Source organism: Pezoporus flaviventris, unplaced genomic scaffold (genome assembly GCF_033815535.1).
Source record: "Pezoporus flaviventris isolate CSIRO_AGI_PZ_B2104156 unplaced genomic scaffold, CSIRO_AGI_Pfla_v1 ptg000097l, whole genome shotgun sequence".
Taxonomy (NCBI): Eukaryota; Metazoa; Chordata; class Aves; order Psittaciformes; family Psittacidae; genus Pezoporus; species Pezoporus flaviventris.
Genome location: NW_026892645.1, coordinates 1,560,332 through 1,588,004, shown reverse-complemented (window position 1 = coordinate 1,588,004; position 27,673 = coordinate 1,560,332). Strand labels below are relative to the sequence as shown.

General features: G+C 46.5%; 1 protein-coding gene across 3 annotated transcripts in view; it reads right to left on the bottom strand.

Moving 5' to 3' along the window:
* CCDC187 (coiled-coil domain containing 187) overlaps nt 1-27,448 on the bottom strand; it is a 40,193-nt gene extending 12,745 nt beyond the window's left edge. Inside the window, exons 1-19 of one of the 3 annotated variants that reach the window (XM_061477113.1) lie at nt 27,051-27,448; nt 26,385-26,616; nt 25,219-25,262; nt 24,384-24,477; nt 22,525-22,760; nt 22,162-22,386; nt 20,251-20,349; nt 16,822-17,567; nt 16,534-16,625; nt 15,594-16,075; nt 14,912-15,011; nt 10,583-10,764; nt 4,186-4,292; nt 3,734-3,844; nt 2,773-2,876; nt 2,168-2,301; nt 1,522-1,667; nt 1,220-1,407; nt 508-595 (exon numbers count right to left, since the gene is read on the bottom strand). In XM_061477113.1, coding sequence (XP_061333097.1) covers nt 508-595; nt 1,220-1,407; nt 1,522-1,667; nt 2,168-2,301; nt 2,773-2,876; nt 3,734-3,844; nt 4,186-4,292; nt 10,583-10,764; nt 14,912-15,011; nt 15,594-16,075; nt 16,534-16,625; nt 16,822-17,567; nt 20,251-20,349; nt 22,162-22,386; nt 22,525-22,675 — 2,955 coding nt within the window. In that variant the 5' untranslated portion in view covers nt 22,676-22,760; nt 24,384-24,477; nt 25,219-25,262; nt 26,385-26,616; nt 27,051-27,448. Of the gene's footprint in view, nt 1-507; nt 596-1,219; nt 1,408-1,521; nt 1,668-2,167; nt 2,302-2,772; nt 2,877-3,733; nt 3,845-4,185; nt 4,293-10,582; nt 10,765-14,911; nt 15,012-15,593; nt 16,076-16,533; nt 16,626-16,821; nt 17,568-20,250; nt 20,350-22,161; nt 22,761-24,383; nt 24,619-25,218; nt 25,263-26,384; nt 26,641-27,050 lie in introns of those variants that run through there. The other 2 variants (XM_061477111.1, XM_061477112.1) reach the window with 2 other exon arrangements.
* Nucleotides 27,449-27,673: the final 225 nt, after the last annotated feature.

Here is a 27,673-nt window from a genome sequence, read left to right as displayed (position 1 = left end):
TCATCTTCAGGTCATTCAGAACTATGGAATGCTTGCTGTTCACACAGGAATTCCTTGAGCTAAAGGAGAGGCCTGCACTACATAAGGAGTAGGACAAAGTGTAATTATGAGCCCAGCATTCCTCTCAGGAGCAGAAGAGCTGAAACTATAAGATTAGCTGTCAGATTAATTTAATGTACTTCAACATCAGAAGCCTAAATCTGCACACATCGATGGAATTCTGCATTATATGGTTTTTGTTATGGCACAAACAGAAATAAAAGCACAAAAACAGGGAAAAAAATAGAAAAAGAACTATTGTGTGTACTTCTTTTCTCCAAGATGCACATGCTGCTGACTTGGCCATGACCCCCCTCTCTGAACATGAGGAGCCAAGCAGAACAATGCACATGAAAAGACCCCAGTGACTGCTTTAGAAAGCAAACCCCACTTGCTCCAGCGGCTCCCGGTGTCGCATCCTCCCACCGGTTAGGAGATGAAACCCAGCTCCTCTTGCTGCAGCCTTACCTGCTCCTGGTTGAGCTCCGTTAGGATTCTGCACTGCTCTGCGGCCATGGCAGAGGCTCCCTCGCTATCCTGCAGGTTTTCCAGACAGCTGGAGGCCAGAGAGGGATGGGATTGCAGTCAGATCATTAAATGCCATCAATTTAACACTCCGCAGAAAGCGGTGCCAGGGACAGCCATGGTGGCTATGGGAGGCTGTGCTAGACGTGGGGACACCCCACCACGCCGGGGCCATATTGCCAGAAGCAATCCTGAGGCACGCAGGCTTCCCTGAGCACTCAGTGCACGGCGCTGGCTGCTGAGGGGCGCCATGAACCGCACCCCACAGTGCCCCCGGTCAGCACTGAGGGACGCCTTGCACCGGGGTCTGTCCCCATCCCTGGCAGCACCGATGATGCCCTGTGCCGTCAGGGACGGTGCCTCAGCCCGGTCACTGCTGGGGGACATCTTGCGCTCGGGGGGTCTCCCACTGGCCATGATGGCGCCTCAGCCCAGTCAGCTCTGAGGGGAGGCTCACAGCCCATGAGGACGAAGCTGCAACACGGAGCTCCGCTGTGCTCTGGGTTGACTAGAACTGCACAGACTCCTTCCTCCTGCACTTACTCTGTAAGAGAAGGGGTTTATATTTGCTCTTTTCCCCTCAAAGGAAGGCAAACCGTCCCGCTGAGCGCCCGCCATGGCAGGTCTGCGCTGTCCTGCCCGTGCCTCCCCTCACCGTTGCTGGTGTCCCAGCCAGGCCAGCTCGGCCATGGCTTTCTCCCGGAGAGCTCTCCTGCGGAGCTGGAGGAGGGCAGCCTGGTGCTGAGCCCGCAGCTCCTCTCCCCTCAGGCACTGCTCCGCCATGGCCAAGCTGAAGCGGCAGAAGGTGCTGGAACCTCCATAGTGCCGGGTGACCTCGCTCCGCTGCGGACAGAGCAAGCGCCATCTTTATTGGTGAGGTGAGAGCTTGACACAGGGACTACCAGCAAAACCACCCCAAAACAAGCACCCCGCACAGCCCTGAAGAGCTGCTGTTACCTGGCTGGCAGAGCTGCTCTGTTCGCTGCTCTCTCGGGAGTCATCCCCTGCCAAGGTCTCCCCGTGGTGCAGACTGACCAGAGGTGACGACAGGTTAAAGGCCTGATGGTCGTGCAGCGGCTCCCCGTGCTCTGCCAGCAGGGATCCTGAGGGAAAAGATATTCCTCTGTAACAGAAGACGAAAAAGACACCACGAAACAGCTCCCACAGCAGGAGTTCACATCCATCCTGGAATTCAAGGAGCCTCTGCAGGGAGCTGGCAGCCAGGCCCATGCGCTGCCCTCAGCAGGACCCTGAGGAACATCTCCCCACAGCTCTTAGCTCCCAGGAACAAGCTACGGGCATGGACCTTCACTTCCCAGTGAAATTGTGGCAAACAGGTAAAAATTAGAGAGGGTAAGTAATTGGTAGGGTGAATAACTCAACTTTGATGGTTATTTTCTGTAGACAAGTCAGGACTACAAAGGGAGATCGCTATAGTTTACATGTGCAGAATGAATAGAAGTATTTACGTCAACCCTTTCAAAATCAAGTTACTGAGCTTTGGGATTCTGTGTTCCAGCCCCTGGATGCTGCACTGTTTTTTGTGCCGTGCTAGAAAGTGCTGCTTGCCCAGTACCACCAAATCCTTTAACTTGGCGTTCACCTTCTGGAAGCACTGAGGGGTACAAATCCCTTTCTCCCAGAGGTTTTCTTTCTCCCACTGTTTTGGGGTCCACTGGACTGTGGTCTCTTTCAGTCTTCAATGCAGGTGGTTTCAGTGAATGCATCTCTTGCTTACTGAAGGTAAGAAAGGAAATATTTTCTTAGAGCAGTTAGAGGTATGTTTTCAATTCCAGCTTTCATAGTTAAGCCCTCTGTGAAGGCTGAATCTTTTCCAGACCAGAATGGTGCTCATTTTTGTGCAATACTGGAACTTTTACCTGTGCAAAGGCACCTTTCTGGTAATTGCATCTGTAAGGCTCCAAAAGCAATTCTGCAGTCTTTATGCCACTTGAAACGAACATAAAAATGCGCACATACAATACTGTCATTCACACCAAGGTATATGATGGTAAAGCAAAATGAGGAAAATTGTGTTTTCCCCACAAGTTTCAAAGATAATGTAACAGCCATTACTGTTCTTAAATGACTCGAAACAAACATCTATTTTAGAAACACACTGCAAATGCTTTAGGCCCCCACATCATTCAAGTAGTCAAAGCACAGGCTAAACCATTGCAGTGCCTCATTGTATACTGCCTCCTGTACCTGCCAGCTGTGTCGTCACTTTCTGGTTGATGTCCTCTCTGTGTTGGCTCTGTATGGTCCAATCTTGGCACAAAAGGATAACTGCCCTTGGAGCTACTGCACTCCTGCAAACACAGAAACTGTCTGTAGGCCTGAGTGATCTGGTTGAAAGGCAGAACTTTGAAGCTTTCTTCCCTCATTTTCTTGGGAAAGCTCTTCATTGTAGATAATGCTTTTCATACACCAGTAATTCCTAAAGATTTCATTAACTAATGAGCTGGGTACTACTCACAGTGAAAAACCTGTGTGGGCATATGGACGTAAGGTAGTGTAACAGCTCACAAAATGTCCTGTATTTAGAGCTGCTTTCATGGGAGTCAGGGTACTGTGTTCATCCTAAGGGCTCTTAGGCAAAACCCTAGAGAGATTACTTCTGTCCAACCTGTTCCAACATACTGAGAGACATTAATTGAGCTGAAGTATCTGCCAAAGTAAATACTCCCAAGCATGTAAAGAGAGCTTGGAATTGCACATGAGGTCTGAGCTTGTGCTTACGCATATGGGGCTGCATTCTTATTCTAAGAAGTAGACACTGAAGTCCATCAGTCCCCAGCTGACTGCAGAATCTGAGGCTGGAAGGTAAACAAGCTGCAGTACCCAAGTTATGTCAGATCAGCAGTTCAAATGAGAACCTAAGGAACTCTGTTACCTGAGAGACCTGGGCACCTCTGTTTTTATCTCAACCCGTGGGAGTTGCATTCTTTTTGATTCTCCTCTCTGTCCCTCCGGGAGCAGGGGGAGGGAAAGAAGGGGGGAAGTGAGCAAACGAGTTACCTGACTGGGTTTAAACCACGACACTGACCTACACTTTTTAGTCTTTTGACTGAGGGGGGAAAAAAACCCCAACAAACCCCAGTGGGGATTGGGGAAAGATTTTGCTGAAGTCAGAAGTGGCAACCCAAGAGCTGAAACAATAACTTACCCCTGAACTGTGCTGAAGCAGGTCATTCAAACACCTCTGGCTCTCTTGAACCTCTAGCTTTGCTTTCTCCCTCAGCACTGTAAGCTGCTGTCTCTGCTGCAGCTGATGAACCTGTGTTAGGAAATGACACACTATAAATGATATTTCCAACGAAGTCAGGTGATTCCCCAGAGCTGGAGAGCAAAGGGCAGCAAACTCCAAAAGAAGGCAGCCCTGGCATTGCACAGCAATGTGTTCTTACCCACCAGTGCTAGAGGAGGACCTCCAAATACCAGTTTAAGGCTGGCACCTCCCCGTTACAGGTAAATGAGCTTTATAAACCTGATGCAGTCAGCTGATGCCAACTGATTATATCCTAAACACATGTGGATTAGGTGAGAGCTAGCACCTTTTTACGTGGGACAGCAGAACTTGCATTGCTCTTTGCTTGTTGCATCAGTTGCTTACTGTACCTTCAGTTTGTGAGCCAGTAGGAGGGAGGTTTGCCTCAAATAGTCCAGGTGGCTCCTGTGTTTCTTTTCCAGTTCTGTGCAGCCAGGGTGTCCCTTGCCTGCAGGAGCTTGGGAAACAGATGGTAACAGTCACCTTCTTAATTTAACAGATCTGTGCTCTGTTTAATGAGTGCTAGCTGGATAAAGTAGCAGAATTAACCAGAGGGAGGCAGTGGAACCAGATTCCTTCAGGCTTCAGTTGCTGCCCTGAAACAGTTTCTATACTGTGCAAGTCCTTTGGGGTTAAAGCATTTGCAAAGTGTTTTGCCAGCAGGGCTGACTTACTGGGTCACCAGTGACGCCCATAGACCTTGTAACTAATCTAACAGCATTGTGGTATTTTCAGTGTGGTCCCAGAACACTTCTCAGCACTCTGCTGAATTTCAGGCCTGACTGTACTTCTCAAAACATTCCTGAGTCCTAATACATGAACATAAACAGGCAACCACTGAAAGGGGAAGGGTGGATGTGTACATTGTTCCTAAGTGCATTTTTCTTTTGAATCCTCCCTGGGCCTATTTTTGGAAACCTCCCAAATCTGCCTTTATTCCCAGAATAACTTTCCTGCATGCATTTATTTCTTGTAACATATCTGAAAAAGGAAAATGTCTCTACCTACGTCCTGTCAAGAAATCTGTTAGCGTAAAGTCCTGCAAGTACCGGGGAGAGGGGAAGAGGCAGGACTCAAGAGGGCCTATGTCAGGAACTTGAAGCAGTGGGGAGTAATTTCTGTTCTAAGCTTGAAGTTCAGAGCATGGGTTATTGCCACTCTTACTATTTCCACTGCTCCTTTACTGCACCAACAAGACCAGGCACACTAGTTACAGAAGAAGAAAAGCTTCTCAACCTGGTCACTTCTTTGGGAGCTCCAGCAGCATCACTGGAACTCCCAAAGCTCCCCTCCATCTTGCAGCTTGTCCCTGTACAGGGTCCCACTGGATTTCTCTCTTTTGTCACAGGGGAAAAGAAACCCATGAAAAAACCTTTCAGTTTAAGTGGAGTAAAGAACTCTTGTTCCGGGTGCTCCTATTTCACTGCTGCTTCTTTATTGTAACTCTCCTGTCTGTCTTTTACAGTACAAGTGATGTAATGTTTACCAGTGATATGTTCTTGGCTGCTTTGAGCTCCTCAGATGAATTGCTAAGCTTATGCAAACAGGTTGCGTGTTTACTCTGTGCTGTGCCACTGTCACAGCAACCAGAGCCATAAATGAATTGAAATGTGGGGTCATAAATAGAAATAGGTTTGACTTGGAAACTTGAGATAAAATCTGTGTCCCCATCCAGATTGTCTGAATTCAAATTACCCCAAGCCTCAGGATAAGCCCATGACAGGCAAGGTTTGAATTTGCAGTAAATACTGAAGGATCTTGAACATGGAAGGAGCAGAGACGTGGGCTTCTTTGCATGCCAGGATGCTTTTTGTTTTTACGTGGATGTAAGTGAAATAAAATGTTAATGCTTTAAGCCTGGTACAGATTTTCTATTAGAATGCTGCTGTGTTTTTATAAACAGCTTGATTGCAAAAGTCACCTCTGATTGTTACCATGGAGCTTTTTCTTAACCCTCTACTTTTCAGAATTAGACTAGATGAAAATCTCATCTTTTACTTCAGTAATGCATAGCTCCTGATTCTGGAGGGTTTTTGCAAGGGCAAAACCACAATGAATTGCCTAGAAATCATATGCCAAATAAAGAGATCATCCTTTTTAAAAGATCCTTGGGTTTCCTCAATTTTGAGGACTGATTCAGACTTTAATGCATAGGCTTACCAGAGATGACTTTGTGACATGGTATATTTAGGAAAATCCTCTGGATGAAAGAGCTGTTGTTTCTGCAGGGAACTTTTACTGATGGTTTTAAACAAGGTAATAGAAAAAAGACTAGAAAAAATAGAAAAAAAGTGAAGAGCTCTTCAGTGGGTATGCAGACAGCTCATCACTTTCAAAGCCAGCTGAGGAAGCCTCCTTCAGACCTAACAAATGAGGTCATTTTGTAAAGAAAAAAACTACAAGCTAAACTTACTGATGTCAAGTTGTCTGAGTAGCTTTTAATGCTAATATGTGGGCCATTGTGAAGCATGGTAATCTGCCAGGATAGAGCTTAAAACCGGCAAGTGTTTTCAGTTTATGCCTCAAACTGAACAATGTTATTGTTATTCTGCTCAAAGCCTGGCCAATGGTACTAATATCAAAGCGAGTAAGAAGTTCGCTTTGGCCTGTGTTCACTCCTTTTGAACAAAATTTTCCTAATTGTGGCTATTTGCAGATGCATTTCTTGTGCTGCAACACCCAGCATTAAAGAAAATACCATCTGGCTAAACTTCACGGCCTCCTGCTCTGTGATGAATGGGGTTTCTGCATCCCCAGATAGCTTCAATGTACACACACTCAGTCTTTCAAAAAATGCCATTTATTAAATCACTTTCCGCTGCACCTGCAGAATCTCAGCAAAGCCCTGTAGAATCTGTGACATATAATTAAGAAAGCTGGGCTAAAAGTCTCATTTTTCTAATCACTTGAAGCCAGGCAGAAGCACTTAACTGCTGCTTTACTCAAGGACAGATTTTCCTCTTTCTGCCTGTGTCAGCAATCAGTCCAAACCAGTTATTACCAAAATACATACTTGCAGCTTCAGATGTAAGCACAACTTTGACTACATTGCCTGGAATCGTTTGAAGATGGGGTGTAAAGAGTCCTGAAATGCTACTGTGAGAGGGAGCAACAGATCCAGAAGGAGCTGACCTGTTCGATACCCAGGTCAGGGCAATCCTTCCCTTCTCCAGAGTTACTGTGCTAGCTCAATTGCATTATTGCAAAGGGAAGGGAAGGGATGGGTGAAAAAACACCCAAGCATTTCAGTACCTTGTTAGCATGCAGGAACTGAGCTGGAGACACAGAAGAGAGGTTTGCTAACCCCTGGTCACAGCTGAGATTTGCAGCTCAGGTGACAAGGATGGCAGTTTGACCCTTCTTCAGCAAGACCTGTGGGCCAAGAGCAATCCCTAAGAAAGAGGCTCTACACTTGAAAGCTTTGCTCATTTACTCAGGGAAATCAATGGGCTGCATTCTTGAGTACCTCAGAGAATCTGTACCTCCACGCCTGCTGAATCGGTTTCTTCTCTATAAATACATCTGGCATCCTGCTTGTCACTGAAGACTAGTTGCTTGCTAAACAAGGGGATTAATGTGGCCTGTGCTGCTCCTGTCCTCTGCAGGTTTTTTATATCTAAATCCTCTGGTGTGGAGGGTTGGCCAGAGTTCAGCTGTCAACCAGATGTTGCAGCACATGGCAATACCTCACCCTGCTGCTGCCTCTTCCACGTGTGGCACATTACACACAGAGCAGCAGAGCAGCTCTTGCTGCAGGCTAGCAGGAGGCAGCTGGGCCCAAATCTGGACCTAAACAGAACTCTGAATTTCCATGGAATGTTCTTTCTATTCCCTCAACCCACTCCACTTGCAGTATGGGTACCACAGTCCCAGCCTGTATGGCAAAGCAACACCTGACTGCCCAGAGGAAGAAATGTGTGTGTTCACATGCTGTGCAGTGGTATTTCACAAGGAACAAGACACAAGTAGCATGGAAAGGAGAAAGTCCTGAATCTGATGCACACCCAGGCATGGTGTGCATAAAATGTGCATCACAGGCAACTGCAGACTATGTGGGGATGGAAAGAAACTAGTTCAGAGGGAGAAAACTAGTATCAAAGGAAGTGAGAGCAATTCTCTCTTGTTGCCTGCCACAATGCCAAGAAGCTTGAAACTGCCATTGCTGCAGACTGCTTGAGAGGTGTTTGGAGGCTGCTGATGGAGCTCACTGCAGCACCAGGCAGAAACTTCGTAACATACAAAAGCCAGTGTAGGATTTTGAAGCGAAACACGAGGAGCTGTCTTATCTCAGCACTCTCCATCAGCGGACAATTAGCTGAAACCAGGCTCTTACACTGCCCTGATTCCACCAATTTAATCGTTTCTCTCTTCTAGAAGTAAGAAGGCAGCTCCCTCTAGTGAGGTGAGAGAATATCTCAGTCCGCAGTGGAGGGGAAAGATGTTACATAGAAATATATTCTCTTTGTAATCAGGTTAAAATTCTGCATTTTGAGAACAATGGAGACCGCCCCATTTGCTTTCCTATTGCAAGTTACTTCAAACCAGTTGCCATGCTTAAACTTCCACGGTTAGAAAATACTTCTTTTTAACAATTAACTTCAGCTTAGACCTTGTTCTCTCTCAAATACAAAAAAGGAAACATAAGTCTGGCCCATGAAATGGGCTTTCTGGCTCATTTAGTCCCATCACAAGGCTGTAGCAAGGGGCACAAGCAGAATGCTTTTCTTTTAAATCAGCAACTTCCCTTATTTAATAGCAATAGGGAAACTGGGGGCTTTTCTTGCAGTATCAAGGAAACTACACCTCATTCAGCTCCCTCGGGAAGAGACCTGGTGACCTGGCAGGAATGATGGGAAGATTTTATGTAGTGGTGTCTCTGAGACAAGCAAGATGTGCAAAACACTTCCTCACCAGCTCACTTGGTTATAGCAGGTTTTGTGCTGAACTCGTTTGAGATGCACATAGGAGCTGTGTGAAATACTTCCCAGTGATGCCTGTGGAGCCAATTTGTGTTCATCACAGGTGTGCTTACAGCAGTGGCAAATCTGGAGTTTACACTGGCTGTGTTTAGAAAGAAAATGGAACAGTTCAGACAGGTCACTGTCTTACTCCAGGCAGTAAACAGTTAGAAATATGTTGTGAATATCTGCTTCTTACATCCTGCTTTATTATGTTTGAAAATGAAATTTGTTATTTTGTCAAGTATGTTTACTACAGAATATTTTTCATGTCTTTGGCTCAGCAAGCAGGTGATGTGGGTACCTTTTAATGGTAGATATTTATGTTTTGCAGCAGTTATATAATTGCACATCATTATGCTGCGTGTGCACAGTGACTTCTGTGTTCACACAGAACACAGTCAACTGCTGGTGTGACGCCTCAAGCAAACAATACAGGCTTGTGTCTGAATGCCCTTTCCCTGCTAAGAGTGGCAAACAGATCCACTTGTGACCCATATTTCAAACCCACATTGTCTTCAGAATGACAGTTCTGTGCCTCATCTGCAGCAGCGTGGTCTGGAGTGGACCTGCTGGCTCACAGTCAAACCATGGGCTGAAGCTCCAGTGCTGTCAGAGCCTGCAAACACTCAGAGAAGGTTCAGGCCTCTCCTGGCATAGACACAAGGCAGCAGTTCCTATTGTTCCTATAGTGAATAGTAGATGGCAGGGACTTTTTGCCAAATAGCTTCCAGAATTGGGGCCCTTAGTTATTAATATTAAACAAATACAATGTCTTTTGCTTGTGGTAAACACTTCAGACAACAGACTCACTGTCCAATCATGTGAGATGCCCTCCCAGCCCCTGGGGGTTGGGCAGAAGCCTAGTAAACAATGCTGGCATCAACACCACCTCAAAATCCAATATTAAGTATGAAATTTGGTGGGCAAAACAATGAAGAATCCTTAATAAGAGCAAAGGCTTTTTGTAAGTACCCTCTTTGAGGAAAGGTTATCTGATCTTGTTCTTTTGTCTCAGAAAAGCCCTTAAAACAATGCACCATCTGCTCTGTTTGGTGGAAGCCAGCAGAGATCTCTTCAGACAGAGCAGGCTCATGCTGCTGTTTGCCATTTAACCCTTTCAGCCACAAACTTTCCCTTGTTTCCAGGCAAACGTTTGTTGGGGCAGAAGAGGCAAAGCCCTGCAGTCATCCTGCCTTGCCCAGCCCTCCAGGGTCCTTGAACACATCTCTCCATCAGCCTGCATCCTTTGCTAGCCCCTGTAAATGTGCCTTGATGTCTCTTGCTGCCCAAGTAGGATAACATCCCACACTTATGTGATGTGGCAATTATGAAGAGTTCATTGCAAGGCCCTGGGAGACCTTCAGGTGAAGCTGAAAATGTCTCCAGTCTAAACAAGTGGTTATTCCATCTGGGGCTGTCTATGGCTGTCATGGTGTAACTCAGCATGGGAGCAACCTGTGAGGTTGTCCCTCTGCTGCAGTCACACGTGTGACAGCAAAAGAACTTCTATTGCATTTTTTCAGTGGGCTGTAATCAAATTGGACTTGAATGTTGAGGGAACATCCTTCACCTTCGAAGTCTGGAACATAAAATCATAGAATCAACTAGGTTGACATGACCTGGCTATTTGCCCTCACCCCAGAAGTATTTTCAGTTCTAGTCAGAGCCATTAGCAGGAATTCTCTTACAATGAAGGACTATTAATTCTTTAGCAATGGCATAGGAAGTACCCTGGGAGGGCACTGGATAACCACCACACCCTACACTTTGGGAAATGCCACCTTACCATGGTCCTGCTCACAGCCACCTTGAGCCTCAGCTCCAGCGCTCAGAGGGGAGGAGAGCTGTAATCGGCTGTGCCGTGTCCTCAGGCTCTCTCCAGGAGACCCATTGGCAGTTTCCTCTGGATCCTGAACTTTAGGCTCCCACCAGCAGTGATTCCTCTGAGCTGTGAGTTCTTTCTGTGAACTGTGCCAAGGTAGCAACAATTACTTGGAGAGTTTTTAAGATGGTGCATGTGTGTAAGCAGTCTTTTGAAGTAAAATGTTGTTATTTTATCCAAGCTATCTTTTATTGCATTTTGTTAAATTGAAACAAAAGGCTCAATGTAATGTCATACTGTACCTTGATGTTGTCAGTACAGGTAACAACACTTGTCTTTACCTACTCTAATTACTGCTCTGAAAGGGCTTGATAGTTTTCCAAAACTATCAAGTGGCAAACAGAAACAACAACCTTGCAGTTTTGAAGCTGAATTTATGAGGCTTCATCGTACAATCTGTGCCATGCTGAGACCTGGTTGCACAATCTGGGTCTGAACCTTGGCAAAGCTCTCCGAAATCTTTCAGAAACACAGAGTACCGATCTCTGTTCCATGTTCCTGGGCTAATGGTGAGCATGGCTGTGACCCAGAGCTGTGATTTGCTGTTAATGTACATACTGATGTTTTGCAACAGTGTCAGCACCAAGTCCCACTGTCCTGACAAAGATCCCAGCAACTGGTTTTGTTTTATTTTGATCTCTAACTCTCTGAGCTTAACTATAAAGATTAGGAAGAAAGGTGCGAAATGGGCATTTATTGATCAAGCCTCAGCTGAAGCACACTCAGGACACTGAGACATGCTGAAACAGTGACAGATGTTCTCTTTTTTTATACAGAAAAATGAATGTGGAATATTTTTTTCAATCAGCAATCAGCTTAGGGAAATCTTATCTCGTTTTTCTCCTTAATAAGCTTTTCTTTGTTTTTCATGACCCAGAAACAGCTAAAACAATTAGAACAGCTTCCACTACCATGTCTTGGATGTAGTCTTCTGAAAGCGGGAGCAAAGGTGGGTGAGAGAAAAGGAAAAAGAGAGGAGGTAAAAAGCAGTTCTAGTATTCACTGAGTAAAGGCACTGAGCATTGTCTCAGCTTTTGTGATGTGAGAGGTTTTTAGCTAATGCCACTGTTTCCTTTGGCTCTTGAGAAATGCCCACCTCTGTTTGGGGAGACTGATGCAGGCATCCAAATCCAGCCCTGCCAGTTTCCTGGGAAGGCTACTGCCAACACCAGTGGAAGTCAATGCAGATTCTACAGGCGGTATCGGGATTACACAGGAGCAGCCAGCAACCCCTCTCCTCCAGGCACAACCACCTCTATAGCAGGCATAAACCATCACAATTCCCAGATGAGCTTCTTTGGATTTGGCTAAAAAGCATTATTGGGTCCACAGTGGGAGGCAGACTTGGTATCTAACCACTGTCTCTAAGGAATGTAACAGAAGCCACTTGTATAGGTGACTGCAGCAAAGTGGGGATGAAACTGTACACACGTTTACTGGCGGTTTGGAGAATTCCCATCAGTGAATTATTTGTATTAGCAACACATCTCCATCGGCCGCCCTGCAGCCGGCAGAGCAGCCGTGCATGAAATGGGAACGTTTCTCATGGAAAGAGGCACCTGCAGGACTTCTTGCATGAACATGAGTCACTGTTTTCACAGCTATAATTAAACATGTAAACAGAAACCTCTGCTGTTGAAACAGGCTGTGGTGAGATGATGATGTCAAGAGCTGGTTTTGTAACCAGGAGGGTTTGTGTTTGTGACTGAGGCCAGCAAACCGTCAGCTTTTCACAGGTGGCTTTGTTCAGATGAACTCTTGAAGAGAGTATCTGTTGTGGCCAGCTGTAGACTCATAATTCATTGTCACTGGTAGCAACAGCGGAAGTCAAAGCACGGGCCCAATTCAGCTGCTTTTACTTCACATTTTCTAACCCAGCTCTGGCTACGCTGGTGATACAGGCACAGGTTACTGAGCGCTAAGACCCCACTGTCCCTGCCTGTTAGCACAGTCTTGTAAAGGTGAAGAACAGGCTTCCTTCAGTCCCCTGGTGGAGTTCTCTTGGTGCTGGATGATCGGAGCCTCATGTTGTCCTTTCTGGCTGTGATGCCCACCTGTGGGTAAGGACTTCACCCACTTTTGCTTCCCATGAGTGAGTGTGCAGGACTCAGGACTACATCCAAAGTGAGAATCTAGATCATGTGCAAATAAAAACCAATTCATAGAGGGGCTTTTATGCTGAATCTTTGTATTATCTACTTTACCAGTAACTAAGAAAGGGTTAGACACAGGGTGATCTTTCTTTTATATCATCCCCTTACTGCCACTCACTGCTGCATCAGAGGTGCCCTCAACCCACAGGGAAATGAATCCGGAATTGTTCACAGTACAGCAACACTTTGCACTTCTAATCTCTACATACAGTGATATTATATCTGCAAGTAGCTCTCCTTGTCTTTTGAAATAGCACTTGCAACAGGGCTGTGGTTTATTGTTTGAGAGGTTTTATTGGTGGTTTTTGTGTGATGCTCTGAGGACTTTGACTCAAACACACGGTGCTTCACTTTCTCAGTGATTGCATTGTTCAGGAGATCAGCACAATCTGTCTTATTTCTGCTTTGATGCTTGCTCATTACAGCTGAGGGGCTGTTCCCAGCAGGGCCTACGGGGGTTCTGCACCACCTTCCATCCATTACTGTGAATTAGAGTTGCCTGTAAACATGCACATCAAGGCAAGAGTAATGGACTGGCCATGCTCCCTACCCCACTGAAGGGCATCACAGACACAGCTCGACTCTTCACTGAACTCACGGAGTGACAAGTGCTCCAGTTTTATACAGTTGCCATCTTCTGTGACAAAAGAGCTCTATAATCCTTGCAAATGATCTCTTGGGGCAGAAACCAGCCCAACCATTGGGAATGTGGCAGTTGCACACAAAGAACAGAGTTAACTCAGAAACTCCAATAATCACTTGTCAACTTTTTTAAGCTGAGCTCTCTGGACTTACTGCTCCAATTTTCATTTTGCTCTTGTTTATTTTGCACCGTAAAGCTCTAAACAATCTTCTGTAGTAGAACGCTGAGCCTTGAATCCCACCTTCAGTTAAAAACTGCTCTTCTTTCTCAGTCCAGCTTTGTGCAGACCAGCAGAGCCTGGGCTGGGATCCCCACAGCAACTCATCCTTCTGTCTGAATAGGAATGTGGGGAAGCAGAGGCCAGTTTGCTGCGCATAGGTCCTTTCTTTGCAATGCCTGTCCAGGCCAGACTTTATCTTCCAGGACTCGGGGGATTTATTCTCTAAGAGAAGAGCTCTCGGTCCCTGCAGGGCTCTGGCTTTGCTCTTCACTGTGACTGGATGGGGGCACAGCCTGAGCCGTTGTGATTGTCTCTCCATGGTCCTTCTGCCACCAGAGACAACCCACCTGGGGCTGACACATGAGTAGGTCTTTGCTCTTTAAGACCAGAAGGATTTCTGCTCATTGCCATCAAATTAAACATTTCATTAACATAGGCTCCTGAAACCAACTTGTGCTAGCACCGTCCTTTTCCTCTAAACTTCCTGCTTCAAAACCCATTTTCCATAATAACGCCAATGTGTCCTGTTCAAGGAAACACAATGTTTGTGAGGAGGTGTTGCTCCACATACAACCAGTAGAGCCGGAGTAAGCAGAATCCTTCACCCCACTTCAGAGCAAAGTGAGTGAAAACAATTGCTAAAAATGAATGTATAGTATTCGGTTGATTAAATCACTGCAATCCCGCGCAAGGAGGAGACCGGCGGAGGTTTAACTATGTACTCGTGAAGATGACCCATTTACTCTGCTGGCAGTGCCACCTGGTGGGACATGGCGGGCTTACGGGAGCTCCGCGGGCGCGGAGGGGCGCGCAGTGCTGCTGGCACCTCCTGGCGGGCAGCGCTGACCCCAGCCCGTCCCCACCGGTGCTGTCGCCGCTCCAGGAAGGGCAGAGCCTCGGCTGCACGGGGAGGGGAGCGCTGCCCCCCTGCTCCCCGCCTCCTCCCGTTGCGGGGAGGCTGCCTCTGCGGCAAACCCCCCTGTAGCGGAGATCCATCTGTCCAAAAAGCCCGGGTGAACCTCTCCCATCGACCTTCCAGCTCTCCGCGAACAGGTGGTTCCCTCTTTCAATACATCTTGTGTCAAAAACTGCCTACTTGGCGATTCTCCGGGTAAGGAGAGAAGAGGAGGCTGGCTGCGTGCTGAATTGGTGCCATTTATTTTAACTACGTGTATGGGGGGGTGCATTTAGAGAATAATATATGCAGATTTGTTTACCTTCTAGAGAGGAATCTGTGAGATGGAGTGGCTGGGCCAGTTATGGGCTTTCCATGCAATAGGCTTGTGTCCACCTCAGAGCCCTTATTCGCAGCAAAACCTTTTAAAAAGACAAATGAAGACATTTAATAAATATGCTCTTGGTAGAAATGAAATGGCCCAGCTTTGGCATCTGTTTTCTGCCTACTTATGTGTGAGCACTTAACTTCCATATAGCTCTTCTCACCCACAGGTTTCTAAGGGCACAGGGTTAGGTTTATAATTCCTTTCTCCCCACCTGGGAAAGCCTCAGCACCAGAAGGTGAAGTGATATGTCCAAAATCAGTGGCAAAGCTACAGATAAAATTCAGAGATGCAGCTTCACAGGTGCCATGAGAGGAGAAGAAAGTACTCAGATTATTTCTAAATTAGATCTGAGCTGAGCAGGGATCGAGCCTGCAAGCACTCAAGGCTCCATGACTGCTCCTTCTGAGGACCCACTGCTCAGGGATTTGCCAAGAACACAACTCTTCCAACAGCCAAAGGGAGCTGAGGCTTAAATACTGCTTTGTAGCTTTGGAATACTTGGGCATCTAAGCCCACTGGGTCAAGGAGTGGCTATTTCCATCTGGCTGTCCAGGGATGTTGCTTCCACTAGTGCTATCCTCAAGGCTAATCCTGCCCAGTCCTTGAAATTCCTTACCTGATGGCACAACTAATGCGTCAGGATCTGGGGCATCCAGAAGCATTTGTATGTTCATTGTCCTGTCTTGCTCATCCTTGAAGGTATCAGGTTCTGGGACAGAAGAAGACTCATTGTAAAGGTCCAGAGTTTTCTCTGACGATGTTTTGCCAGTGGAGTCTTGAGTCCAGCTCACTGCATTCAGTCTCTTAGTTGCCATCTCAATCTTCTCTGAAAGTTCCTTAGATAGACTACGTATGACTTTCACTCGTTCCTGTTTACTTCTGTATGGAGAAAGACCAGAAGTCAAGTCTTTGGAATAAGGTTTTGTATCTTCCTGATGAAGGAAGAAGCTCAGAGGAGGCATGTGTGAGGCTGAGGGAGAGCAGTCCCTCGAGTCTTCACGTTTCAGAGGACTGACAAACCAGCACTTGGACTCTGGTGTTGCTGGAGAAGCTGATGCCTCTCTGGTTTTAGGTGACTGAACTGCTTTTAGTTGACTCCTGTTTAAATAAAAAGGAGAAATAACCATGTTATAAAGACAAAGTAACAGTAACTTTCTGCCCAGACCAATATCTTCAGCTAAAGCTCTTCACAATAGAAAGAGTTCTCTGCCTACAGATACCTTTGTCAAATTATAGATTCAGGCTGGAGCATGAACTGCTGACAGATAAGGTGAAGAATCAGCCAGGGGCTAGCAAGGAATAATCATTATGTAAAAATAAAAAACATAGAAGTGGGCTGAAAACTTTGCTTCAACCTGGAGAGCCAGAGCACTGGTGTCCTCCTATGCTCCAAAGCACTCCCGGCTGCTCCCTGACCGGGGTGGAGCGAGGCTGGTTTACAGTGAGGTATTGCACTGGTCCATTGCTCTGCTTTTTATAGTTTACAACAGAATAACATGAAAAGTCTGCAGAGTGCTGAGAAAGAGGCTTTCAAAGATGCTGTTTATGTCTAGTACCTGCTTGCGTGGTCTTCACTTAATAGAGTCCAGGATGTTTTATCCACCAAGGCCGTGAAACTCCTCTCTGGAATGCCACCAGTGGTTTGCTCCTGAAACAGAAGTAACCATTAGCATAAGCATCAAATACCTGGGCAATACAAGGGTAATATTTGGCTTTTGTTCCAGTTAATAATTGGATCATGCAACTATACAGATACTTTGAAGCACTTGCAGGAAGTGTTTCATCTCCTGCTGTGCTTATCAAGGGTGGATGGGTTTCCGTTCCCAAAACCAATGATGACTTACTTGTTCACGTTTACCCTGAGGACTCCCTTTTGCAGATGCTGTTTTACCCATGAGCTTCTGCATCTGGTCAGAACACGTTTTCCTTCCTACAGCTTCTCTCTGTTTCCTGTATACTTCCTGCAATCTCTTATTTCTCAGCTCTGTGGCCTGCACCAAGGACTTTTTCTCTTCCAGGCTTTTTTTCTTTCTTTCTTCCTTCTTTTGATACATAAACTCCTGAATAATTTCAGGGCTGTAGGGGTGAGGTTTCTTAATGTTCACCCTCCTTTTTGAGGGGTGTTTTAGGTTTTCTTTCTCAGACTCTTTCTGTGCAGGGCTGCTTGAGCCTTTCTGTCTCTGAGGAGATGCACTTTTTCCTCTGCTGCAGTTTCCTGAGGTCCTGGGCTTGGCTCCATCTTTCATTGCTGAAGAGCGTACCTTTTCTCCACTGAAGGCAGACAGAGCTGTGCCCTGAGGTCCAGGTGAAGGAGAATGGATCCTCAAGTATCTCTGCAGAGCTTCCACCTTTTCTTTTGCAGTGTCCTGGTGGAGCCTTGTGTGTCTATGTTCATTGTGACACTGGCTTTGCAAGTGCAGGCTCCTGAGTATTTGCTTTGTATCCTTGGTCGGTGCCTTGCTGGGGGTAGTTGCTGTGGTCTGCTTTTCAGCTGTGCTCCTCAGGTTTGGAAAGGTAGGGGGTGGACCAAGCAACTTCCTAGCTAACTTCTGACCTTCTCTCCAGGCAGAAGCACCAGGCAGCTTCGCACCTGAAACAGGGGATTTGTATTTAATTGTTAAACTCTCACCTGTTCTTTGTAAGGAGGTTGCAACTCTAGTATGTCTTTTTAATGGGGATTTTGCAGGTTCTATAAAGTTTCAGTCAGGGCAGGTTTTGCAAAAAGAGTTGATGCTTGGATAACAAGAAGGTTTTAAAGCACTGCAGGTGTGGAGGCTGTTACTCTGCTCACATCTGTTCACCGGCTGACAGAGAGCTGGTTCATGAATCAGATGAGGGCAGCACATGAAGGTTCAGTGGTATCTGAAGGCTGGACCATTACCATTATAAATTATACAATTTAGCACTTGTAGCATGTACACACAGTTGTTACAAGTTTTACTCAGAAGCCATTGACCCCCCCACAGTCCTCAGGAGTACTAAGAAGAGGTAGGGACATCAACCTGAGGGTGTCTGAAAGCATCCTTCCCTGATGGCAGCCACAGATGGCTGGTCCTTACTGTGTATATGTGATCACTTCAAACTTGCTGGAGTAAACTAAATCATTTTGAAACTGGTGAGAATCAGCAGGATGCAGTGGGGAAGAATCAATGAACAACACAGGATGAAGGACAATGTATAATGCAAAAATGAACGATGCAGTATGCAGCACAATTTTTTTCTGCTTAATAGGTGGTGTCACATAATAGACAACATTTATCACTGTTTTGCTTCAGCATTTCAGACTGCATTTGCAGCATGCCAACACTTGCACTGGCATAATCATGTATTTATCGCAAACGCTTTGCCAGTTTTTAGGTGACTAAACGGGTATTTGTTGTTTGGGTTTTGCATGGAAATTCCCCCCATTGAAAATATTCAAGCTTATTTTTTTACAGAAGAGACTTTACTCTTAAATTGATATTGGCCTCAATTCAAAGATGTGGTTCAGTACTGAGTCACTGAGTCAGGCTTTTCCACCTTCTGCTCAGTAAACTTGTCCATGAGCTGAGCTGTGTGCAGCACCTCTGAGAATCACCTGCTGAACACAGAGCAGCTTCAGAGACTGACTGGTCAGTGGGATCATCTCGAGATCCCCTGCTTGGAGTAAGGCAGCATCTCGGCCAACAGCCCTGGGCTCTGGACCACGGCCCCTCACAGCAGCAGGGCTGGCAGTAGACTCTGCGATGCTCTGAGCACATCTTGATCGTGCAGTTTAGGTCATGTCATGAGAGGAATGAAGTTTTTAAGACAAGGAAGAGCTTCACTCTGTGCAGCTGAAGTCACTCCCTGTGATCATGTGGATTTACTCTGGAACCCTTCAGAGGACTTATACACTAGATCTGTGTCTCACAGCAGGAACTATGGATGGAATTGCCAGAATCTGATGGGCTGAGGAAGGCTGAGACCCATCAGTGTCTTTAGTGAACACCTTGCTGTATTACTTTGGTTTCTAGTTTAGCTGTATTAAAGATGCGGGAAGCGCTTATTTTGCATGCTGTCTGAGCTTCCCCGAGTGCAGATCTCACAATCTTCACTTCCCCATGTTGTCTGATTCCAATTAAATCTTTTTTATCTACACAGTGTTTATGAACTACAGAAACTCCTTTGCTAAAGTTCAAGAGCAGCTGCATTTCTGATACAAACAGTCGCTAGAAGAACATCTTTTGATTTTAATATTCCTCTGGGAGGATTTCTACCTATGAATGGATGAATATTTTATAGCTGTTGTGACTTAATTTTTTGTTAACTGCAGCAAATTTCTAATTCATCAAATTCCTGAGTGCTCTGGCTCTGACCCCTGCCCCTCATTCATCTCCTCTAGCCCTGCCTTGGCTCTTGCACTGACAGAAACTAATAGCCAATAAAGACACCATGACACTGGCAGTTACAATGATGAATGCTTCATGTGCCATGCTCTTATTATGACCCTCTCTCGGAGGAAGATGGAGCCATTTTTCAAACAATCCATTAAAACAAAAAAAAAAAAAAGAGGAGGGAGAGGAAATTATTACATATTTCATGCATTTTAAATCATCTTTAGGTAGTTGAGCACATGGTGCCACTGTGTTCATAATTTCACCTGCATGGGATTAGATAGCTTGGGGTTTTTTTCTTTCTGGTTCACCCAGGTTACATACCTGGTACCTTGGCTGGTGTAAAATACAGCAGCTTCGAGGGAGCAGCACCCACAGCACTTCCACTACTTGCCCGATTCCCCACTAAGTTTGAACACAACCATTTCCTATGTAAAGTAATAGCATTTAATGGGCGAATTACTTCAGTAATTCAAATGTGCAGCTAGCATACTGGTCAAAGAAACCTGAGAACTGAGGACTGACCACTGCTTCCAGCTGTTGACTGCAGTAAGGCTGTGAATAATTAATCTGACTACTTTGGTTTAATCCCTATTTCACAGGCCAGGAAATCCCTGCATTTTGAGGGCACTCTTAATTCATTGGGGAACACAGAACTGAATATTGATGGGGCAGTCACAGCTTCTCTGGTCAACCTGTGCCAGGGCTTCACCACCCTCACAGGGAAGAGCCACCATAACCCTCAATGGTTTTCTTTGTTACATGTTTGGTATAACTTGGCCCTGGCCCTTGACCGTGGATCCTAGGATTTGGTTTAACACCCAGCTAAAGATTTTGACAGGTGGGTGCCTGGATGACACTGACCTCCAGCAGTTTGGTGCATCAGTCCATGTAATTGCTCATGATTTTCATCCTTACCTTTACCTGTTGCTGCTCTCTCCAGCACAGAGGACTTGGGTGAAGGCTGCGTCTGCCTTTGTGTTTGAACTCTCTGTGCTGAGCTTCTCTCTCTTCTGTCTTTAATCAGAAGAGGGATAAAAAAAAGCACAGGAAAGAATTAGTGTGCACCTAAAATCAAACTTCAGACACAACTGCTGTCACCACCAAACCAAACTCAGTTCTGTTCACTTGGAACACAAAAATGAGAGTCTCTTTAATGACACTGGTTACCAAACTCTTTGTGGTACTACAGATGTCCTGGCAAAGCAAGCACTGGCCTGGTTACATCCCTGGGGTTACTTCTGTGACCCTGTCTGCATGTACAACAGTGAACTGTGCAGATGGAACCCAACTGGCGATGTGGGTGCAATGGGACACCCTCCCCTCGTGTCTCTTTGGAGATCCAGACTAACCTTTTGTGCAGAGTACATAAACCCTGCATGCTAGGGCAAGGTGCAGGTAACAAACTGTTAGGATGCAGCATTGCCAGCCTGGATCTGGGGGGCTTTTTTATAATGCCTCCCTCGTCCAGGGATGGCAAATTCTTCCCTGCCTGGTATTCTGTGCTCTTCATCAGATAAGGAGAGAGCAAACCCCAAGTTCCCAGCACTAAACCTGGACAAACAGATATTTGAGACGTGTTAGGCTACCAGGAGCAGTGCAAATGCCAGTATCTGATAGCACCAAGCTCCTGTATGTGTGAAGAGCAGGAGCAGGTTTCCCAGGCCAGACCTGGGAAGTACCTGGCAAAGCAGCTGCGACACACTTTTCCTGGTGCAGTCACACAAACTGAACTGTGTCTGAACCGAGCATCCGGAGCTGTTACTGTGCAGCCTCAGAGGCTGCCTCTGCTCTGCAAGTGGCATTGTTTGCCTGGTACTTCCCTAACTCAGTTATGTAAAGTGACCCTGGTTAAACCCAGACCAAAGCAGCCTTCCCCAAGGGTATGTTGGAAAGAGGCTCAGTGGGGATTGCAGCTTTGGCTGCTGGGCATTAGGGCCGGGGGGGGGGGGCTAACTGCACACTGGTGACAGAAAGCACTGCCTGGGTCAGCTGAAAGGGGGAGATGGCAGCACAGACCTGCACTGCCACAGACCCACCAAATACCTCCAGACACCACTGTAAAGGTGACTTAGAGCAAATCTAAGGGAAATGCCTGCAGAAGCTGGTGCTGTGTGACAGGGATCATAATGCCCAAATGAATTAACACTAATGCTATTACAGCAACAAGATTTGTTATGCACAGCTTTGCAGCATGTCCTCTCTAGTCTAATACACCCGCAGTAATCCCCTGCTGACAGGACAGCCCTTGCTATCGAGTCTGCATGTTACTCCCAGCAATCTCAGACCTTAAATAACTCTAAACTGAAGTGACAGCTGTAGATGGATGCTCCTTCAGGCCCAAACTTAGCAGCAAAGCAGGATGAGGAAGTCTAATAATATTTGCTTTCAGATCCACACAATTTCCACTGAATGAACTGTTAAATCCACTCTAAGCCTCTGAACTACACAATTCCTGCTTTAAATACCTGTGATGCCTCTCCACACTACTGTGCTGCTCTTTGGTATTTCATGCTTGATATAGAATATAGATTTGCAACAAATTCTTTCCTATTTTGTGGAAAGAGATGTGTAAATTTGTGCATTTGGGGGAGTAAATCCAGTGGAGAAGCAAATCCAGGAACCAAGTTCATAGCTATAGAGCAGGGTGGTTCACAGCTCCCCCAGGGGCTGCAGGAGTAAATGCATTTATCATGTGAGCATGTTGCTGCCCAGCATACACCAAAGTGTGGGGTGGGAGCTGTGGGCTCAGTTATTCAGCTATGCCAAAGCACTGTTGGGTAATCCACAGCTTCAGCCTTTCTCCATAGGTGCCACACTGCTACTGACCTCTGGGAGCTGGAGCAGGAGGAGCAGACATCACTTGGCACACCTTTCTCTTCAGGCCTCTTTTTTGCAGTGGCTCTTCAGCATGGGCAAAAACCAGGCACTTCTCCTGCAATGCTGCTTCCTGCTTTTGCTTCTGCTCCTGGATTCTCTTCTTGAGTTGCTCTAACTTGTTCTGGGGTGATTTTTTCCACAAGTCTTCCAGCTTCTCAGCACTGGGCTTGCTGCCTGATGGAGGGTGGCATGCAGGAAGCAGGACATTGCTCCAGCTGCCATGTTGGACAGCTGAGCACGGACTGCTCCTTGCAGGGCACTGAGGTGGATGGCACAGAGAGCAGGGAGATGTTTTCTTTTGTACTGTGTGACCTCCTGAATCTGCCTGCTCCCTGAAATGGTCCCTTCTTGGTCTGAACAAGCTCTTTGCAGAAGACCATGTCCCAGCTGCGCCTTCAGCATTCACATCCTCCTCCCCAGCAGAGCTGCAAGGTGCTGAGCTTGAGTCCTCCCTGGGGGTCATGCTGGATGGGCCAGAGCTCACAGAAGGGCTCTCAAGGAAACAGATCTGTGATTGAGCAGGCCAGAGAGCAACACAGCTTCCCTTTCTTAGGAAAAGAGAAAACCAAGACTGAATACATAGGGTGTATTATTAAATTGATCAATACACTGCCGATATGAATGGCAGCTGAGCTTCTACAGCATGTTTCGGTGGTGATCTCAGTGTCTCCACAGGATCAGCATTTTACCAGTTGCCAGCAGTTTGGCAAAGAGCTAACACTGGGAAAGCACAAAGCAAACTGTGGTTTGATAAGTTATTGCAGGCCCTGGCAGATAGACTAATCCAGAGGACTGATGTCAATGGGCTTGTTCCTCTGGCTCATTGGCCAGCATTGCCAAGGGGACATTGTTTGGAGACTTTTCCTTTTTTCTAATAAATAGGAAGGTGCTAAACTTTTCCTGAAGTCCTGCATCCCAGAATTTCAAATCCCTTTAGGTGCCTTCACCTCTTCACCCCCTAGGTGCTGGACACTGAGGTGGTTATTTACCTGTAGGCTGGAGGAATCTCACTGCTTTTCTCATTCAAAGGCATTTCATCTTTGTTCCTCTCGCCATCTGCAGCATAGCAAAATTATGTAAATGTCCAGAATATTCCTTAACCATTAAATTAAAATGGCTGTTTTCACTGGGGACTATTCCCCAACCAAATGGCCCTTTGGACACTTGGGTACGATTTCACTCCTACTTGGTAAAGAGCCTGCAGCACTGCCGTTCTGGGAGAGAAGAGCGAGAGTTCGGTCTGGTATAGAAATCCCTGTGCGCACTGCCTCTATGTCACCCAGTCCTGCAGGTCACACCCAGGGGTTGGTTACTAGCATGGAGCATAGTACCTTGCACAGAAACCCATGCTACTTTTAGCATCCTGTGTCCCAGCTACTTGGGCACCCTGGGTGTTAAAGTGTGTTCCACCAGGTCACATTGTGCCCTTGTCACTTAAACCCTGTGGCAAGTATCCAGCTCCTCTTTCCTTCCCTGATTCTTGGGAGCAAGAAAAGAGATTAACATGTGAAACCACAGGCTCCAGCAAAGCTTCTGGCAGATGTACTCGACACACTTCTCTTGCTCTCCTTGTTACCCAGAGCAGGGCCCAGGCAGTGAGCCGTGTGAGTGTACCATGGGCATGGTACAAAGCTCTGTTGCTCTGGAAGGAAGAGCATCCATGCCTATCAAAGCCTGGCAGTTTAAACTGTTCCCAGTCAGTAACCAGCTCACAAATAAATACCCAGAAATGCAAAAATAACAAGTGAAGCCTATTCTTGTCATTAGTTTTTAAGAGTCTTCTGGAATCTGGTTTTCTGCTTTTTTCTTATCCCACTTTGTCTCTTAGAGAGATGAATTTAAACACATTTTGTATTTCCTGTGACAGTGAACAAAACGTGCTGTATTTACATCACTTCAGTTAACTCTAGGAAAAAAACCTAAGGACAAGCACAAGTAGCTTTTGCTTCGCTGTAGCTGGTGGGTATTAATGTTGCATCTTTGCCTGAGCTCTTTCCAGCAAGGGGACCCCTCATGCATTGTGATATTCCTCTGGGAATATTAGCAAGCTGATGAAAATACACTCTTCCCTCAGTAAAGAGGGACTTTCACTATCTCTTGCCACCTTCCCTTCCCTCCAGCACCAAAGCAGTCCCCCTGTCCCAGCAGTTTTCTTGTAACTCAGGACTCACCAAAGCTTTCTTCATGCCAAAGCTTTCTCCTGGCTGCCTGGGATTTGGCACATCTCCATGTCTGATGATAGAATTTGTTTTCAATCTTTTGTAGCTGTGAAAAGACAGATTTTTCTTTTGAAGGGAGACATATGTTTTATTTCTGTGGTCCCTTTGCTGGCACACGCTACTGCTCTGATTAATTTTGCAGCTCCTAGTGACTCTGTAAATACTGGCATGTCTGAGCATGTTCCTTGTGGTATTTCCTACCGTTGGAAAGAATGCAATTCACTGGGAAGAGGTGAAATAATCTCCATTATTTACACTCTGCAGGTATGCGTGCCTCAGCTTTGTACCAGAACTGCTCTGATGTTAAACCCAGCATTAAACTGGAAGTAATCCCAGCCAACAGCAACTCCAGCAGCACGATACCAGTGTCATGCAGCTGGGTACCATTGCGCATTCATCCAAGCAAGTCCTCTGTCAGGATTGTAGCTGCTGGGCCTGACAGAAACATTATGTTTCCTACTAAGAGGACAGGAGAGCTCAGAGGATGTGTCAGCTCAGGGAGTGTCAGCTATTGCTCTGCTCAGGGCTTCAACCACAAGCAAGGCAAACCTTGACCTGTCCTTGTCATTAATGTGGAAGAGTGTTATGAAATTGGGCAAGACTTCTTACTCTTCCCCTTACCCTCTTTTTGTCACTTAGTAAATGAGCAAAGAGGTCATGTGTTCCTTGAGAAAGCAAACTGAATGGCAAGTTTACACCCATGAAAGAAACCTCTGTGGAGGTGATGCACAGGCAGGTGACAGAGATTGATAAAAGTGACAGCAAGTGTTCCTCAAAGCACACATACCACTGATTTGGCTTCCTGGAGACTCTTCCAAGCCAAGGCCACATCTGCAGAAGCAAGAGACCAAAGACATGTTTTAGCATCAATTCTCTCATGTCTTTGCTATAGGCAATTTCCCCTCATGCCCAAGCCAGAGCCGATTATAGAGCTGGTGGCTGAAATACAGAACTGCTCCTGAAAACTCTCTGCACTGCTTTTATATGCAGCTTGTTTCCAATGTGTGCTTGGTTCTGGCAGAGCTGATGCTCTTTGAGCTATGTTAGTGCTTATTCAGCAAAGTCCTCACTGCTATTAGCTGGTTAGTCCTATTTGGTAGTTACCTTAAAACCACCCAACACACAGGATAACATGAGAGAGTAAAAACCCTTGTGTCTTTTACAGAAAAACCAAAGGAACACATCAGATACAGAGAAGGTCTTGATGGGAGCTTATTACATACAATGAGTAGTAACTGAATCTTGATAATTTGAGGCTGAGGAAGTTTCATAGAGCAAGTTTCTGTAGAAAGCAGTGTGAAAAGGGGAGTTTTGGTGTTGCTGTAAGAGCCACAAACACTGTTACAAAACCATCCAGCACTCTCCAGACTTCAAAATAGTTGCTCCATTGTGTCTGAAAAATCCAGATTAAACCAAGTGCTAAATTCTTTCAACAGTGATAAATCCTCAGTTTAAAATCAAGTTACCCAAATCTCTGCTATGACCACACAGGAAAATGGCAGCTCATTGCCTGTGTACCACCTGGAGGAACTGATTCCTCAGATGCAAACCAGTGCCCCATCTTTCAGCTGGGCTAGAACTCTGCTTCCTTGATACCCATGTCTGAAATAACCATGCAAAAGAACTGGTGACTGCTGCCTTTGAAAGACAGCTGAGGGCACTTTTATGCCTACAAGTATACTTTTTCTCATCTACCATTGCCACCTGCCCATAAAGCCCCTTCGCCATTCACATCTGTGGTGTTTGTGAATGTGACCTGTTGTTATTTAATTTCTCAGCCTTGTGATGGAACCTGGGGAGAGACAGGGATATGACCCATTGGTAAATGTCCTGCTCTGGCTCAATGCACTTGAAGAGCTGCCCTGGGAGCTCGGGAGTCTAATGCACTCCCTTGAGGCAATGTCTGACTGGTCAGAGAGTCAAAAAAATCCTTACTGCCTGGTTAACACTTACCTTTTGAAGTGTTATCCATGCATGGAACAAAGTCTTCACTGAAGAGCTATACAAAGTCACATAGAGAAGCACTTCAGAGATGATCCGTGGGAGGGCTACAGTCTTTCTACGCTGGCTAATCCCAGGAGCCACTTCCAAAGGGAGGTGTGAGCAAGATCTGAGCACTGAACATCCCATTTACTGCTCCTTCCTTGGACTGAACCATCCACAGGCACCAGCTCCCTGGTACCTGCTGGGAACACAAAAGTTCATATAAGACAAGTCCCTGCCCGTAAGTGCTGGGAGGAGCAGGATGATGTCCAGAGGAGTCCCACAAGCCCAGGAGAACATCAACCATCACCACACCTTTGTTTGAGCCCTTCTGCGCAGGGGGAGAGCAACAACAGGTTATGAGCAGAGGAGAAAACAAACAGCAACAAAAGGAGCCTGAGCACCCAACTCAGCTTGCAAACATGCGGCAAGGTGCCAGCAGCTCTCTTGACAAGCCCTTGAGTCCTCTCCAGGGCGTCTGGCATCCTGGACATGACTGCCCATAGGGCTGGCTGGCTGCAAAGGAGAGGGCAGCAGAGGAGCAGCGTGATCAGCCTGGGGCCCAGGTGGAAGCAGCTCTGAGATTCGGGGATGGAGAGAGGGTACGGTGCAGAGCAGGAGAGAAACCAGACCTACCCGAGTCCTCACTGCAGAGCACCTCTTGTTCCAAGGCACCTCTCACACCTCCCAGTGTGGGCGCATCCTGCCTTTGGTCCTGCTCTCAGCAGCACTCGGTCACACCTGGATGCCTGGTCTCCAGAGAGCACGGGGCTTTTATTTAGGGGGAAATGAAAAGGGGTTCTGGTCTTTGTGATGAAAAAGAAAAGCTTGAGAACATGAAGTAAGCATGCGCTGAAGTCTCGGATGAGGCTTTTCCCCTCCGTGGGGGTCAGGTTTTGAAGTGTCACGATTTTGACGTTTCAGTATTTGAAAGCTGGGGGTAACCCCTCCGGTTCTTCAGGTCTCCCTGCTCCTGTCTCCCCGTTTTAACCGGAGGGAACAGTTCACTCGGGAAACAGCAGAGGGCAAGCTCAGCTCGCGAACAGGAGCGGAAACCCAGGGAGGCTCCGGCCAGCAGGTCCTGCCGGGACAAACCAGTGGCCATTGCCACTTCGGTCGGAGCCTGGAATGGGATCCAGCAGCAAAACTCCTGCTAGAGCAGTGATTCACTCTCCTCTTCGTTCTCGTTCTTCATACTGCTGTGGGTTGGATTCCAGCAAGTACCCTAGGAAGAGGCCCTGTATCCTCCAGGTCCCACG